Below are 17,471 nucleotides of genomic sequence, written 5' to 3'. Positions count from 1 at the left end.
GGAGAAAGAAGATGAGATTAAACCTTCAAGAAAATTAAGACACAGCACAGTTTCTTAACTACAAGTCAAGTTACTGGTAATTATGGTAATATGTTTTACTTAATATGTTCAGAAGACTGCCTCCTCATTTACCAAGTCTTTGGGGAAAACGAGTTAGCTGTACCCTTTTGATCAGTATATTCTGTTGGACAGACCAGGAAAATCCCTGGGAAGCTGAATGGGAGCCCAGATCTTCTACTTCTTCATAATCTTTTATGTAATAGTGACTAAAGGATTTTTCTTATTTCCAATATTAGATACTTGAAAAAGAGTTAATGAAAGTGAAATAAAAAGGAGATACATTTATTAACCTCCATATTTTCGAGGAGCAAATAAAATTTATTTCCTTCAGAGGACTCATTTCAGGGACTATAAGCTCACATGCTGTCAGGGACTGGACAAATATATTTATTTTACATAAATGAAAACTATACTTTCATTGAGGTATAATTCATATACCATAAATGCACTCCTTTAAAGTGTATGCTTCAGTTTTTAGTATATTCACAAAGTTGTGCAATCATCACCCCAAAAGAAATCCTGTCCATTAGCAGTCACGTCCCTTTTCCCCTCCCTGTACCCCACCCCCCTAGACTCTGGCAGCCACTAATCCACCTTCTGTCCCTGTGAATTTGTCTATTCTGGACATTTCATGCAATCTGAATCATACACTATGTGGCTTTTTGTATGATTTTTCTCTGTTTAGTTTTCAAGATTCATTTATGTTGTAGTATGTGTGTGGTACCTTATCATGTTTACATGTGAGTAATATTCCACTGTATGGATATCTCACCTTTCATTTACCATTCATCAATTGATAAGACGGTTGTTTTCTCTTGAGCTATTACGAATAATGCTGTCATGAACATTCATGTACACTGGCCTCAGAATTTAAGCTCAAAAATTTAGATTTGCAAGGGGCTTCCATGGTGGTACAGTGGTTAAGACTCTGAGCTTCTGCTGCAACGGGCGAGAGTTCAATCCCTGCTTAGGGAACTAACATCCTGCACCGCAATGTGGCATGGCCAAAAATTAATTAAAATTAATTGAGCAACTAGTTTTTAAAAACTTTGTAAAAAAAACTTTCTATTTCATATTGGGGGTGTAGCCGATTAACATGAGCAACTTGTTTTTAACCTATCTTCTGTTTCTCAGAATATTTATCTTTACAGTCCCCAAATTTAACTTAATAGGTCATTTTCACTAAAACTGATGACAGGGAAATCTTTAGAAATTCTGGTGAGAGTTCTTTGTCTGTGATACTTAACACATTTTATCCTTTAACGTAAGACCGGAGCTAAGATATGTATCTATAAAGTATAGATCAAGTAGCAATCAAGTTGGTTTTGAAACTCACTCAGTTTTCCAGTAATGCCTATTATGTGACCTGATGAATTGTTAGGTTGCAAGAACAGAGCAAGTAAACTTCCTTATTTAAAAAGTATAGTTAAAACAAGCTATTACAAAGTTCTAGTTAAAAACTAATTCTTGGAACACTTTTACACTGTTGGTGGGAAGGTAAAATGGTGCAGCCACTATGGAAAACAGTATGAAGATTCCTCAAAAAATTAAAAATAGAACTACCATATGATGCAGCAATTCTACTTTTGAGTATATATCCCAAAGAATCGAAATCAGGATATCTACACTCCCAGGTTCACTGCAGCATTATTCACAACAGCCAACATATAGATACAACCCAAATGTCCACTGACAGATGAATGGATAAAGAAAATGTGGTATATACATACAATAGAATCTTGATCAGCCTTAAAAAGAAGGAAATTCTACTGTTTGCAACATCAATGGACCTATAACACCTTATGCTAAGTGAAATAAACTGGACACAAAAAGAAATACTGCATAATCTTCCATTATGTGTGGAATCTTAAAAAGTCAAACATATAAACAGAAAGGAGATTGGTGGTTAGCAGGGGGTGGGGTGAGGGGGTTCAATGGGTATGAAGTTAGTTACACAAGATGATTAAGTCCTAGAGATTGCTGTACAACTTAGTGCCATAGTTAACAATACGTTATTGTGCATTTAAAAATTTAAGAGGGTAGATTTCATGTTAAGCATTCTTAAACATACAAACACAGAAAGCAAAGGGACACAAGGAAATTTTTGGAGGTGATTGGTATGTTTATAACCTTGATTTTGGTGATGGGATAATGGGTGTATGCATTAAGTCCAAGCTCATCAAAGTATATACATTAAATATGTACAGTTTTCTATATATCAATTATACCTTATTAAAGCTATAAAAATAGTAATTTTTGCACTTCTCTTTATGATTAGACACTATGAGGTAAAAACTACCTACTTGACTACCAATGCTGTTATAGTTTCTGTGCTATGACATCTTTGTTTCATGGTTCCTCCTAAATTGCAATCATTCTTCATTCCCACAGGATACAAAATACCTATAAGCCAAAGAACTGAGACTTAGGCATTTAAAAAAAAAACACACACTAAACAATTCTAAGATATCATTACAGAAGCAAAAATGCATTATTTATGTTACTGATTACCTGGAGAACAAAAGATTGAGGTGTTGGCGATTGAGTTCAGAAAATAATGGCGTACTTGACTCCACCAACTCACCCAGGTAGAGAGGAACTGAAGCATAGAGTGGAACCAGTAAGCCATGGTTAGCCATGACTGCAAGACTCTATTGAGAACAGCTGCTGACCTCACCGGGGCATTTTCTGGATGCTGAGATGGGACAGTGTAGTCTTTTTTAACAGAACAAGTAAGGTGCTCATCGTCCCAGAAACTACTTCTTCAGCTGTTGGTTAATTCTTCAGTGTGTGCCTGATCAAGGGCTAACAGCTGAGCTGAACGTTTCCTGAATCATCTTTCTCAATTAACTTTGATCTAAGTTCTAGTCTGTAAATGAGAAATGCAAGTAAGAATGAGGGTCAATTTATTTTAAGTAAATTTATCATTAAATATCAACGTGTATCATTTCAAACATTTATAAATATCACCATTTACAGAAAATTAATGTAATCTTAAAATTATTGGAACAATGATTTTCACAGTTATTTACATTAACTCAAACTACCTTTGTAGAAACAAACGATGTTTAAAAGTGTCCTTGCCACAAAATAATAATTTCATAGTACCGTTCTGTAACATTTATGTCACTAAAGTGGCAGCTGCACCAATAAAACCCAGCAGATTCAATAATTTACAAACAGCATAATCAGAACTGAAAATGCAAGCTACCATTCATTCCAAACAAAACAAAACCTTTTATATTAATATACAAATATTTTTCCATTTTCATCACTGAAGAAAATAATTAGGAGGCAGTACTTTCTTGTTTGTAGTAAAAAAATTAAGCTTCTTTTAAAATTGACATTGAGAAGCTAGATTAGGTAAGTTGCTATAATGCCTCACATTAAATTTTTTGAGAATTTCTTGGTTGTGGCTGCAACCCAAGAAGGAAATTCTTGGGTTTACTGGAAGCTTTTTCTATCAATTAAACCATTTTTATGTTGTATTAATAATATGTCCATAAGCAGAGATAACTACTTGTCATCTCAAATAGACATTTTAATTTCTCATCAGCAATTTATAACATACTTAGATGGAAAGAGATTCTTGGCTCTTTTTTTCTACTTAAGTTTATAAACTTTTTTTGATATTCCCTCAAAAGGATCCCAAATAGGTCTAAATTTATATCAAAGGAAAAGCAAACTTTATATGGACTAAGTGCTTGTATTTGAAAACAATATTTGCTATAGTATTCCACAGGGGTTTTTTTTTTAGCATATAAAAGTATGGTATAAGAAATTATAGTCACAATAAAGTACATTTTCTTTCATTCACATAGAACATATACTTAAATTTTAAATGTTGGCTCTTCAAGAAAGCTTTTCCTGGGAAATAATATGCATAATTGTTGCCCAAAAATGTATACAGCTGTTTTCCCCAAAATATTTATACACATAGTGGTCCACTTAAGACCAGCCCCATTAGAATCCACTGAATATAATGTGTTCTTAATTTATAAATGGGCTACCCTCAGTATATAAAATATAAACACATGTATGTTACACATACAAAGTAAGAAATATAAAAAGGAGAGATGAAAAGAAAAGGAAGTATTCTTCCCTATAAGATCCTGACAGAAATTCAGTGTAATTAGTGAGAACATGTACTCTTAATTTATAAATGGGCTACCCTCATTATACAAAATATAGAGACATATATGTTATACACAATGTAAAAAATATAAAAAGGAACGAAAAAAAAAAAAAAAAAAAGGAAAGTGTCCTTCCCTATAAGATCCAGATAGCAATTCAGTATAATTAGTGAGACCATGTAAAATACATGAAGAATTTTCAGTTTTGGCAAATACTTTTTAGAAAAATGCCTAAAGAATGAGGGTACGAAATTTCTATTTTAAGAATTTAGTAGAGGCTTCCATTTAAACATTTAGTGAAGATGTTGTGGTCTCCCTAATAAGCAGAGAAGAGGACTTTGGGTAGGGGAGTCTGTTAAAAGGAAGCAAACAAAAAATCACAGATTTTTAGCCAGTTAGTAATAGCCCCTTAATGAAGCGTGTGTAGTGCAGGAATCAAATCCTGGCCCATCAGAATTTGAATATACGTGATGAAAGATTCCAATGGATAGGATCTGAATTCTTCCTAGATCTTACAGGGAATGAGGCAGGAAATGATTGCAAAGGAGGGGGTCAGCCCCAAAGGTGGCTGGTCCAATCTTAACTAGTGCTGTTAAAAAACACACCAAATGTTTCTATAGCATTCTTTCTGCTGCATTTTCTTTATTTCAAGCCACAGGTCTACTTGGAGGATCATGCAGCAAGTGGCTTATAAATAAAATCAGTCTATGAATAGTGTCATCACATTAAGAGACAGAATCACTGGATTCTCTCCATAGGTAAAGAGCTCGCATCTTTGGAATCCATGAGTTGGTAGTATTTACGGCATACCTAAAATGGGACAAAAATCATATATATCAATAATAATCAACATGCAATTTAGGAGTTAAAGCAATGAAGATGATTCGATCATTATTGAGCTAGAAATTCCATATGATTCCTAAATATTGCTTCACAGGTAAAATGCAACAAATATAACTGGGCCAATTTCAAAATTAGCAAATGAACGCTATTGCTAACTGTTTACCAAGACAAGTCATTCCAATTTTTCTCAAATCTCAGCATATGTTACCAAGAGAGATCCTAAAGATGGCAATCATATCTATTTTGGAAGTCTGGGAATTTGGACATTTACTGTATCCTTTAGCTTAGAGATATGTTATATATCCTATTTTTTCAAAGACCAAGCTTTTTCATTCTGTACTGGCATCAAAGGGAAACAGAAGGGGAAAAAATATCGATGAAAACATTCAGCTGCAATGCTATTTTCTTTCCTTTTCCAGACCATCATAATGCAGCCAAAAACAAACAAACAAGCAAAACAAAACAAAAAAAACCTCAGGATAAAGAAAAAAAATAGAACTTTTCCTAAAACAGAATTTAAAAAAATTTAAATTATAGTTCTTCTGGGGAATACTCAGACTCTTCCACCAAACATTCCTGAGAAGCAGAAAGAAAATAAGCATCTGCTAATTCTGTACAGATTTATGTATACAGAAGCCTTTTGTAAGGTGTAAAGCACTAATACCAACATGGTTGTTATGGAAGAAAAAGATTTGAACAAATTTATTATAAACAAGAACACAGAAAAAGGTAAATCTAATTTTAAATTCTCATGCACATAATCATGAAATTTTATCATAATTTAAAAGATAATTTAATGTTCTGCTAATGTAGATAATTTTTATTCCCTTTCTGCTAATGTAAATAACTTTTCATTCCATATTTATATATAGTGCTTTAGTGATGATGCCAAGCTGATTAATGCTTGTCAGACTTCTAAAAACAGATGTTCTCCCATATCAATAAAAAATTTTTACATTTTAAACCCAGGTCATCTTGTAATTAATTAAGAGAAATAATTCAACTCTTTCCCTAATTAAGAAGATTTTTTAAATGTTTCACTTTCTTGGCAACATATGAAGTATGTCATTTCCATTTAGGCCATTAATTTGAAGAAAAACTGAGCTATTATCAGGAACAACTTCCAAAAATGATTATTATATTTAAATTAATGCTGGTTACACAGTGAGTTTTATAATGTACTGAGCAATTTTACTTTTATAAGAATATTCAGAACATGCAAAAGTAATAATTCAGTTTGAATTTCACCCCCAATTTATTTCAGCAATAATTAAAAAAAAATTTCAGTTCACCAATGTATTCTCTTAACTAAAATAAAAGTGACAATACATTTTCCCCAGGTTTAGAGTTTTACAGAAACTCTGCTAACATACTCTGGCCGAAAGTCTTACCAGGATTGAAATATTAAGACTTGTGTAGAAGATTTTCATAAGCATGAAAAACAACTTAGGCACATTTGAAAGCAAATTCAATTGATTTCAAATACTATACATTTCATCTAACACTCTGAACATCCTTTCATTTAAGCATGAACAGTAGTACTTGTGCTTACTGCTGCACTTGCCAGCAGAATGTAGCCCCTCAAAGAAAATCATCTACTAAAAATCAAAGAGAATAAAAGCAGAGTCACAGTCCTTAATTCTGAATTAAATGGTATATTAACTAGACCTTTAATAGATTTTCCAGGTTCCTAAGAACAGGAAGAAGGAAAAATACTGAAAACTTTCTGTTGATTTATACACAAATACATTAACGCTAACTCATATAATTGTCTAATTTAAAGAGGAACTGACCTGAGAGGTACCTTGCTCCGATTAACATTACCACGCTACTCACTATAAAAAAGCCCAAGGGTAGACTACAGAAGATACTAGGGTCACCTGTTGTCATCCGAGTAGGAGGGAATTCCAGTCAAGCAAACCAAAAGAGAGACACATAATTACAATATTTGTGTTAAGAATCACATGATAGCAAAAAAAAAGTTATAAAAATAGTATCAAAGAGTTATTACTTTAAATCAAAACCAGAATCCAAACTGAGGGCTTATGACAGTTAACAAACGATACAGATAGCATGCCACAAATAGCAAGAACATAGAGCATATAGACCAACATAAACCTTCCACTGGCAAAGCCAAAGAAAGCTGAAGGAGAACTTTCTTTTTGGGAGGCTGCTGATTTTAGCTTTCTTGGTTCTTCCCCAAAAGATACTAAGTGAGCAATCCCATTCCCCATCCAGATTAAAATTATAGATCCTTTGGCTATCAGAGAAGAGTTATATTAGTCCAATTCATGAGTTTGAAAATGAATTTCAAACCCTATTGGTTTCATTTTCTTTTTTACACACAGTTGGTATAACAAAATGAACCTGAAAATTAATGTTACTATAATTTAAAAACTAAACTGTATTAATCTACATTTTAAAATATTGTCTGAGAACACAATTGTTTTGATATTTTCTAACCTGATTGAAAACATTTCCTTTAAAGAATAGCTAGATAGATACAGACATAGGCTTTTCTTGAATTTAAACATTATGTATCTTGAACATTTAACAATTTTTGAAGAAAATGTTATTTTGGTGGGTTTGGAGTACAAAGTCATGAAGTCATTACTTATCATAAGCTCTCTCCAAAAAATATTAAATCCCCAATCATTTCTACAACATTTAAAACATATTAAATTGTATGTTAAAAATTCTTTACATTCCATTCAAATATAGTTACCAACAAGAAAATAAATATGAATGCTTCAAAATTGGCAATATGCTTTGGAAATTAAGCTAACATAATATTCTTCCCATAAATTAAAACTATTTAAAGAGGATAAGAGGCCAGGCAGCAATTTGAATAGCCTTATGAGATCATCAAAACAAGATTCTATCTGTACTATTATTACATAGCTTACATTGCATGAAGAACAATCGGCATTTCACTAATTGAATATTGTTATCTGGATTATTATACAGTTTTTGAGACTCTCAAAATGTTGTACATGAGTGCTTTTCATAAATCTACTACAAATTGTTTTTTACACTTTGCCTTAAATACACTGCAGCCTAACTGAAACAAAAATCAAGTTTGAAAAATCGAAAGCTCTCAAAAAATCAAATTATTTTATCATCAATTCTGATGGCAGAAACAAAAGAATCATGTAATTGTCTTTATCCACTTTTTCTTGGCATTTTAAGTTCACTGACAGTAAGGTAAGCAAACAGAGAGAAAATGATAATTGGCTTTGTGGGAACTTGGCGATTAAAATCATATCCTCAACTGCAAGTAAGGAAGAAGTATGTATGGTATCAACATGGAGGCAGATACAGCGAGGGAGGGGAACAGGTTGAATTGTGCCGTTTTATTTATTTATTTGGCCATATAATATTTTTTTGGCCATAAAATAAATAAAATACATTTTATTTATTTATTTTTTGGGAGCATGCGGGATCTTGTTCACTGACCAGGGATGAACCTGTGCCCCATGCATTGGAAGTGTGGAGTCTCAACCACTGGACTGCCAGGGAAGTTTCTGTGCCATTTAAAAAAATACAACTAGTCAAAGAAATCACGGAACTCATTTTCATCAGCTTTTAACTGAGGGCAACCAGAAAATAAATCAGAGTGCACGGCTGTTGCGTCCTTCAAAGCAACTACCACTGTGCTACAAAAAATACCTATGATTGAGAAGTTTAACTGCAAAAGGTCTCAAAACTGCAGACAATCTTAGCAAGAAAGGCTTTGTCACCATCTTAGAAAGAAAGGTGGGTCTCAGAACAAAAGATGTCAAGACAATGGATATTAAGCCTAAAGCTTATTTAGGATAATAAACAAAAGCTTCAAGTAGAAACAGGATGATCCCAGAAGCTTCTCTGAAAAGCTAGATACATTAAAAGTGGTTCTTGGGACTTCCCTGGTGATCCAGTGGCTAAGACTCTGGGCTCCTAATGAAGGGAGCCCAGGTTTGACCCCTAGACAGGGAACTAGACCCCACATGCTGCAACTAAGCACTGGTGCAGCCAATAAATAAATAATTTTTTTAAAAAGTGGTTCTATACTCACTTTGGGGTTGGAAGGCAGGCTATATTTCATTTATAAACTCCTCTCTCTTAAACTATATGCTTCAAAATATTATTGGCCATTGTTTCATTCATTAAATTCCAAATCTTGTATTTAGCAACGGATTACAATATCATGCCCTATTAAAGGTATGTTAAAGGCTGTTTCAATATTAAAGGCAGCTCAGAGCTGTTTACAACTAAATAGTTTATTTATGGTAGATACCTTCCCATCTAAGTGATTAAAAACAAAAGTCCTCTAATTTCTGCCAAGAGCATTTCCCAATTATGACATTTCTAATTTACTATGCTTGGTACTTTTCTTCCTCTTATTTCAATGAATTCTCACAACATACACTCACTAAGGGCTTGGGAGCAGTCTAGGAAATCGTGAAATGTATTATGAAATCAATATAGCTTTTGGTCGGTTCAGGTCATGAAGACAGCCTCCCAAAAAGGCAAAGTCAGTTACGAAGAGAAAAAAAAAAGTTTAGTTGATTTTTTTTTCATTAGGAAGAAACTAGAAATACTTTTACTTTTAAGAAAACTAAGTTATCAATCAAAGTACCAGGAATAAACTAATAAGGAAAGGTATGGCAGGATAGAGATAAGCACATATATCAATCTGATAATTTACATTTTATGTTTAGAACTTTAAGTATTTTCAAAATGTTAGAAACTATGAGCATATGATAATGCTATTCTTCAGAGCAGCCTTGCTAAGTATAAACAGATACTTAAAGAAGCTATTTAACATACTAGGACAAAGTGGCAATAACAAAAAAAACATTTTTACCACTTTCTGAAGACTGAGTTGTAACCCAACCCATTGATTTCATCACAGCTTTCTTCCATGTAGAATAACGAATTTCACTTTCTAGAAATAGAAAGTAGGAAAACCATACATAAGAAAGGCAGTTTACTGAATGTTAGGTGGCAGACTGGACGGGAGGGGAGTCTGGGGGAGAATGGATACATGTATACGTATGGAATCATCTGCCAGGAGACTCCAGTTCGATTCCTGGACTGGGAAGATCCACTGAAGAAGGGATAGGCTACCCACTCCAGTATTCTTGGTTTCCCTGGTGGCTCAGACAGTAAAGAATCCGCCTGCAGTGTGGGAGATCTGGGTTCAATCCCTGGGTTGGGAAGATCCCCTGGAGAAGGGACAGCTACCCACTCCAGTATTCTGGCCTGGAGAATTCCATGGACTGTATAGTCCATGTGGTCACAAAGAGTCGGACACAACTGAGCGACTTTCACTTTCACACGTATGGCTGAGTCGCTTTGCTGTACACCTGAAACTATCAATAACAACTGTTAGTTACTATGCTACTGGGAAGTCGCTCAGTCGTGTCCGACTCTTTGCGACCCCGTGGACTGTAGCCTACCAGGCTCCTCCGTCCATGGGATTCTCCAGGCAAGAATACTGGAGTGGGTTGCCATTTCCTTCTCCAGTGGAACTGCCCGACCCAGGGATCGAACCCAGGTCTCCTGCATTGGAGGCAGACGCTTTAACCTCTGAGCCACCAGGGAAGTCCGTTAGTTACTATACTCCAATAAAAAATAAAAAGTTTTTTAAAAAAGAAAGACAGTTTACTAAGATGTTCTAAGTACTAATATTCACTCATCATTCTTGACAAATTGTTTCACTTATTAAACTGATGTTTGTTACACTGTATTTAACTGACATGGAGCTTTACCAGGACTCCGATCCCAGTATGGCTGCCAAAGACTGCCAGTGACGGCAGAGAGAAGCTTGTGTGGAAGTTGGAGGGAAATTCAGCCTGGTCTGCAAACTGAAGGGAGATGCAGAGACAGGCTACCTGCTAAGACCAGGTCATTCACAAGCAGGTGGTGATGAATTAGAAAGGAGAATCCTATTTGATCTGCCTTCTCTTTGGGGGAAGGCAGAGGACCTTGGAAAGTGAAAGTCGCTCAGTCGTGTCCAACTCTTTGTGACCCCATGCACTGTAGCCCGCCAGGCTCCTCTGTCCATGGAATTCTCCAGGCTGGAATACTGGAGTGGGTAGCTGTTCCCTTCTCCAGGGGATCTTCCCAACCCAAGGATCAAACCCAGGTGTCCCGCATTGCAGGCAGATTTTTTACCATCTGAACCACCACAAAATTCACTATGATACCATTTTATAGACAGCTTTTTAAAAAGGTTTAAAACAAAATTGAATATATAAAACCTGACTTTTGTACACAAACTTAATTACAGGTATTAGAGCTTCCCAGGTGGTGCAGTGGTAAAGAATCCACCTGCCAATGCAGGAGATGCAAGAGACATGGATTTGATCCCTGGGTTGGGAAGATCCCCTGGAGGAGGAACTGACAACCCACTCCAGTATTCTTGCCTGGAGAGTTCATGGACAGAGGAGCCTGGCGGGCTACAGTCTATTGGTCGGTCTTGTGGCTTAGTTTTGTTTGTTGCAACAGTGAGTCAAATATTTAATGCTCATTGATGTAAATTGTTGCTGCTTTTGTCAGGCTAGCCCTGCTGTGCTTAGTTAAAAGTTACCAGAATGGTCCTTAGCCCAGTTAATCCTGTCCTAAAACTGGGCATTGGCACTAAAGATGACCCAATGCAGACATGATGTGTCGGTGGTCTATATATCTCCCTTGTCACTGTCAGAAAAGGTTACACTAACAGGCTATTAATAAAACTGATACTGTGGCACTGTTATCCTTGTACATGAAGAGACTATAAACAGTAGAAGTGAATGGTAAAAAAGTGATTATAGAAGTTTGTTTTTTTTTTTTTAATAGGGAACTATTTCTCTTATTCACATTCATTCAAATATGAAGCCAAATATGTTCAGCAGCTGAATATGAAATTACCTTTGCATTTGCAATCTTATTTCATTTCTTGATTTGTGACTAAACCACCAAACTCTCTCTCCCTTTTCACAGTACACCAATCTTCAGTTTTTACAAGTACCCTCACTGAAACAGGTAACTGTGGAGCACAGGGAACTATACTCAATATTATGTAATGACCTATAAGGGAAAAGAATCTGAAAAACATAGTATATATAATTGAATCACTTTGCTGTACTGCTGGAACTAACACAACATTGTATTAGAAATCAACTCTACAATAAAAACAAATAAAAGTACCCTCAGCGTTGATCTGAGGTTCAAATCGCTCCATTGTGACAGCCGACAAGTCCTCAGGCTCCAGACTCCAGACTCCAACCCCTTCTGCAGCTCCTGCAGCCATGGCGGCTCCCAGGGCAGTTGTTTCAGGCATGGACGGCTTCACTGAGGGGAGCGAACAACATCACTATCTTAGCAGTTACATATGCCTGAAAAATCAGTTCTTCCAAAAAAACATGACTATTGGGGTTTGAAGGAATGAGGGTTACTGACCTACTGGAATATACAGAATGTCTGCTTGTAACTGCATAAGGATTTTGTTGTTGGTCATTCCACCGTCTACCTGCAAATGGCTGAGTGGAATTCCACAGTCGCGGTTCATGGCGTCCAAAATCTGAAAAAAAAAAAAAAACCCAGTGCAATGAACATCATCAAAGTACCACACAGTAATATCTCAGAAAATAGCCATCTTCTACTTAAAAATACGCAAAAGCTCCCCAAAGCCTACAGAAGGAAAATTGAGATTTCTTCTAGGTCCTCCTTGATCTGGTTACCACCAACCTTTTCTCTTACCACTCCTCTGTACTCACCTCTATATTCAAGCAAGCCAGACAACTCTATTTTGCACCCTGATTTCCTGCCGTGGTATCTATGTTTGTGCTACTACTCAAATCCTTTGCCTAATATGTGTCGCTCAGCATCCCCTCAACTGTAAAATGCCCAGTGCCCAGCAGCTAACAGGAACTTAGAAAGTAATGACAGCTGGGAAAAGAAAACAAACTTGCATTTATTACATCACAGTTTAGGCAGGCTTAATTTAAAAAAAAAATTGGGGGGGGGGGCTTACTGTGCAGCCCATGGGATCTTAGCTCCCTGACCTGGGATGGAACCCGTGCCCCCTGCAGTGGAAGCATGAAGTCTTAATCACTGGACCGCTAGGGAAGTCCCCAGGCTTAATTTCTGATTATGCTGGGAAGATTGAGGGCAAGAACAGAAGTGGGCAGCAGAGGATGAGATGGTTGGATAGCATCACTGACTCAATGGACATGAGTTTGAGCAAACTCTGGAGATGGTGAAGGACAGGGAAGCCTGGCGTGCTGCAGTCCATGGGGGTCACAAAGAGTCGGACACAACTTAGTGACTGAACAACAAGAACAAGCTTATTAAATTCTCATAAAATTCTAGCATATACATATATATAAAATTGGTTTAGGAATAATAAAGGTGGATTAAGTACAGGAAAAAGGCCCATGTTGATTACCTCTCGAGTTTGGAAACAAACAGCTTCTAATGCAGCAAAAGCAATATGGCATTTATTGGTGAACTGAGTGAGCCCACAGATGATCCTAAAAATACACACAAAGATTTTTAAGATTAGAGCAGAATAAATGAGTCATCAATCGGGAATGTGCTAAATATGGAAAGGTTGAATTTGGTACATAGACGTGTACGGGGTCAGGGGGGGAGCCGAAACTGGGCACAAACATTAAGTAGCTGGCAAAATCCTTATAGTCTACAATGTTGCATCCACATATGAAAAAGTTCATGATCTATCTGAATAGATGACAATAATATAAAACCAAATCAATATTCATTTAGATGATGGCCTTTTGATACATAACTTGCAGGTATCTTGAAGATAAATGATAATAATACTAACATGAATAGGAATATGGCCGGGGCTTATTTTCAGATGACATAACTTCATGGGTTTTTTTTTCTAATATTTATTTATTGATTTGGCTGAACCAGGTCTTAGTTGTGGCAGGTGGGATCTAGAACCTAGGTGCCCTGAACTGGGAGGGAGGGCAGAGTCCCAGCCACTGAACCACCAGGGAAGTCCCTGGAGTTCTTCTTTATGTCATGCCACGGGGCATGCAGTGTAGTATCTTAGTTCCTCAACCAGGGATTGAATCCATGCCTCCTGCAGTGGAAGCGTGGAGTCCTAACCACTGGACAGCCAGGGAAGTCCCAACTTCTTAGAGTTTAAAGGTTCTAAAATTATACTTCCCAAGTATAAAAGATTTCCTCCATATTTCAAAATCATTTGAAAATATAAAACTATTAACCAATAAGTTCTTAGCTAATATAGTAAATAAATCAAGACTGACAAAAGCATACCTTATTTTCAATTCTTACCCTCTTGCACTGGGCTCCCAATAAGGTGCATACAGCCCCGAAAATGCTGGGACGAAATAGCAGCCATAAGAAGTACCTACTTCTTTAGCAAGTTTTTCTAACATTAAAAACAAACGACAACAACAAAAAAAAAACACAAAAAATCATTCTAGTATATACTACTTCTTTCCATCAACAAGCACACGTGTTTAAAAAATTAGGACGGGACTTTTGATTTCCTAATATGCAGTACAGCAAAATGTTGCTAATTGTAGCAGAATACAAGCAGCAAGAAAAGCAAATTTCTCCACATTGAATACCTACCACTAAAATATAACCCAGTCCAAGAATGACAGGAACTGGATTAGTTTTGTTAAGGTATTGTAGCTCATTTCCACTATTTTTAAAAAAATATTTAATTTATTTTCGGATGTGCTGGGTCTTTATTGCTGTGCACAGGCTTTCTCTAGTTGCAACGAGTGGCAGCTGCTCTCTAGACATGGGGCACAGGTTTCTCATCGCCAGTGGCTTCTCTTGTTGTGGAGCACCAACTCTGGGGCATGTGGCCTCAGTAGGAGTGGGGTATGGGCTTAGATGCCCCATGGCATGTGGGATCTTAGTTCCTGGACCAAGGATTGATCCTGTGTCCGGTGCATTGGCAGGCGGATTCTAAACCACTGGACCATCAGGGAAGTCCCCATTTCCACTATTTTTAAGGTTGCTGACTAGCAGATGAAGAAGTGGCCTTCATTGCATTCGGAATCAGAAATGTGTCCCTGTGTGTATGTCTGTCTGTGTGTGTGTGTCTGTCTGTGTGCGTGTGTCTGTGTGTGTGTCTGTCTGTGTGCGTGTGTCTGTGTGCGTGTGTCTGTGTGTGTGTCTGGGTGTGTGTGTCTGTCAGTGTGTGTGTCTGTCTGTGTGTGTGTCTGTGTGTGTGTCTGTCTGTGTGTCTCTGTGTGTGTCTGTGTGTGTGTCTGTGTGTGTGTCTGTGTGTGTGTCTGTGTGTCTGTGTGTGCGTGTCTGTCTGTGTGTGTGTCTGTGTGTGTTTCTGTGTGTGTGTCTGTGTGTGTTTCTGTGTGTGTGTCTGTGTGTGTGTGTCTGTGTGTGTGTCTGTGTGTGTGTCTGTCTGTGTGTCTGTGTCTGTATGTGTGTCTGTCTGTGTGTGTGTGTCTGTGTTTGTGTCTGTGTGCGTGTCTGTGTGTGTGTCTGTGTGCGTGTGTCTGTGTGTGTGTGTCTGTGTGTGTGTCTGTGTGTGTGTGTCTGTTTGTGTCTGTGTGCATGTGTCTGGGTGTGTGTCTGTGTGTGTCTGTCTGTGTGCGTGTGTCTGTGTGTGTGTCTGTGTGTGTGTCTGCGTGTGTGTGTCTGTGTGTCTGTCTGTGTGTGTGTCTGTCTGTGTGTGTGTCTGTGTGTGTCTCTCTGTGAGTGTGTGTCTGTCTGTGTGTGTGTCTGTGTGTGTGTCTGTCTGTGTGCATGTGGCTGTGTGGGTGTGTCTGTGTGTGTGTCTGTGTGTGTGTGTCTGTCTCTGTGCATGTGTCTGTGTGGGTGTGTCTGTGCGTGTGTCTGTGTGTGTGTTTCTGTGTGTGTGTCTGTGCGTTTGTCTGTGTGTGTGTCTGTGTGTGTTTCTGTCTGTGTGCGAGTGTCTGTGTGTGTCTGTCTGTTTGTGTGTATCTGGGTGTGTGTGTGTCTGTGTGTGTGTGTCTGTGTGTGTGTCTGTGTGTGTCTGTCTGTCTGTGTGTGTGTATCTGTCTGTGTGTGTGTCTGTGTGTGTGTCTGTCTGTGTGCATGTGTCTGTGTGTGTGTCTGTGTGTGTGTCTGTGTGTGTGTCTGTCTGTGTGCATGTGTCTGTCTTTGTGCATGTGTCTGTGTGTGTGCATGTGTCTGTGTGTGTGTCTGTGTGTGTGTCTGTCTGTGTGTGTCTGTGTGTGTCTGTCTGTGTGCATGTGTCTGTGTGTGTGTCTGTGTGTGTTTCTGTGTGTCTGTGTGTGTGTGTCTGTCTGTGTGTGTGTGTGTCTGTGTGTGTGTGTCTGTCTGTGTGTGTGTCTGTCTGTGTGTGTGTCTGTGTTTGTGTCTGTGTGCGTGTGTCTGTGTGTGTGTCTGTGTGTGTGTCTGTCTGTGTGTGTCTGTCTGTGTGTGTGTCTGTGTGTGTGTCTGTCTGTGTGCATGTGTCTGTGTGTGTGTCTGTGTGTGTGTTTGTGTGTCTGTGTGTGCACACAAAGTAATGTCTCTGCTGTTTAATATGCCCTCTAGATTGGCCATAGCTTTTCTTCCAAGGAGCAAGTGTCTTTTAATTTCATGGCTACAGTCACCATCTGCAGTGATTTTGGAGCCCCAAAAAATAAAGTCTCTCACTGTTTCCATTGTTTCCCCATCTATTTGCCATAAAGTGATGGAGAAATCTATATAGATAGATAAATCTATCTATAAAAACTGATATAAAGGACCCCTTGCCTTCCAGGAAGTTAGAGTTGCAGTTGACTATCTGCCTTAGAATACAAAACAAATTCTTCAGTTTATAAAGAAAGGGTAAAATTAAGATTGCTTCATTCTTCTTTTCTCCCCTTTCGCATTCCTCGTGTTGTTCTACTGCTTCCTTGGCAAGGTAGACTCTAAGATCCTCCAATATTGCTTAATCTCTCATTCATTCCTCCAAGGAGTGATTGAGAAAAGAAAAGCCCTTGGGGATTGAGAATTATCAACTTCATGTGATAAGAAATGGCTACCAGTCCTAGCCCTTTCATTATAAATAATGTGCTACTCTCCAACCCCATGGGAGAGCTTGGTTCTTAATAAGCTCTGCAAGAATATAAATAAATAAATTGAAATTTTTTGAAAGAATGAATAGATTCTAGGGACACATGCCCTGAAGCCCTTTGGAAGTTTCTTAATGGAAATGAGGAGCCAAAGAAAGCAAAAGTGAATTTAAAATCACCTTCCAGACTAAATTATCTGACAGTGTATTAGAGTCAGTTTCAAATGTCTATGTCTGGTTGTGAGTTATGTTCGTTTTAGAAATGCAAAAATCACCTAATGACCAAATAAGATACTTTTGATGACCAATATTTACTAAAAGAAATATTTTAGTTTTTAATAGAATCTTACACCCATGAAATTAAAAGACGCTTACTCCTTGGAAAGAAAGTTATGACCAACCTAGACAGCATATTA

General features: G+C 37.3%; 1 protein-coding gene across 1 annotated transcript; it reads right to left on the bottom strand.

Moving 5' to 3' along the window:
* Positions 1-4,818: 4,818 nt before the first annotated feature.
* Positions 4,819-14,431, bottom strand: LOC145535739 (glycerol kinase-like). Its single transcript, XM_081564088.1, has 7 exons — positions 14,328-14,431; positions 13,450-13,534; positions 12,462-12,582; positions 12,210-12,353; positions 9,883-9,963; positions 6,830-6,916; positions 4,819-5,003 (listed from the first exon to the last, which is right to left on the bottom strand). The coding sequence occupies exons 1-7, from the start codon at positions 14,429-14,431 to the stop codon at positions 4,993-4,995; spliced, it is 633 nt and encodes a 210-aa protein (XP_081420214.1). The 3' UTR covers positions 4,819-4,992.
* Between the last annotated feature and the right edge of the window lie 3,040 nt (positions 14,432-17,471).

The sequence above is a fragment of the Giraffa tippelskirchi genome, chromosome X (genome assembly GCF_054371585.1).
Source record: "Giraffa tippelskirchi isolate mGirTip1 chromosome X, T2T-mGirTip1v1.2.pri, whole genome shotgun sequence".
Classification (NCBI taxonomy): Eukaryota; Metazoa; Chordata; class Mammalia; order Artiodactyla; family Giraffidae; genus Giraffa; species Giraffa tippelskirchi.
This window is presented reverse-complemented; position numbering and strand designations above follow the sequence as displayed.

Excerpts from the sequence above, each read along its gene's own strand:
- LOC145535739 (XM_081564088.1), bottom strand. The coding sequence starts at position 14,431 with ATGTTAGAAAAACTTGCTAAAGAAGTAGGTACTTCTTATGGCTGCTAT. Across the intron at positions 9,964-12,209 it reads ACCTCAGATCAACGCTGAGG|AAAGTGAAATTCGTTATTCT; the intron begins GTACTTTTATTT and ends TTCTATTTCTAG. Across the intron at positions 6,917-9,882 it reads AACTCAGTCTTCAGAAAGTG|GTGACCCTAGTATCTTCTGT; the intron begins GTAAAAATGTTT and ends GGATGACAACAG.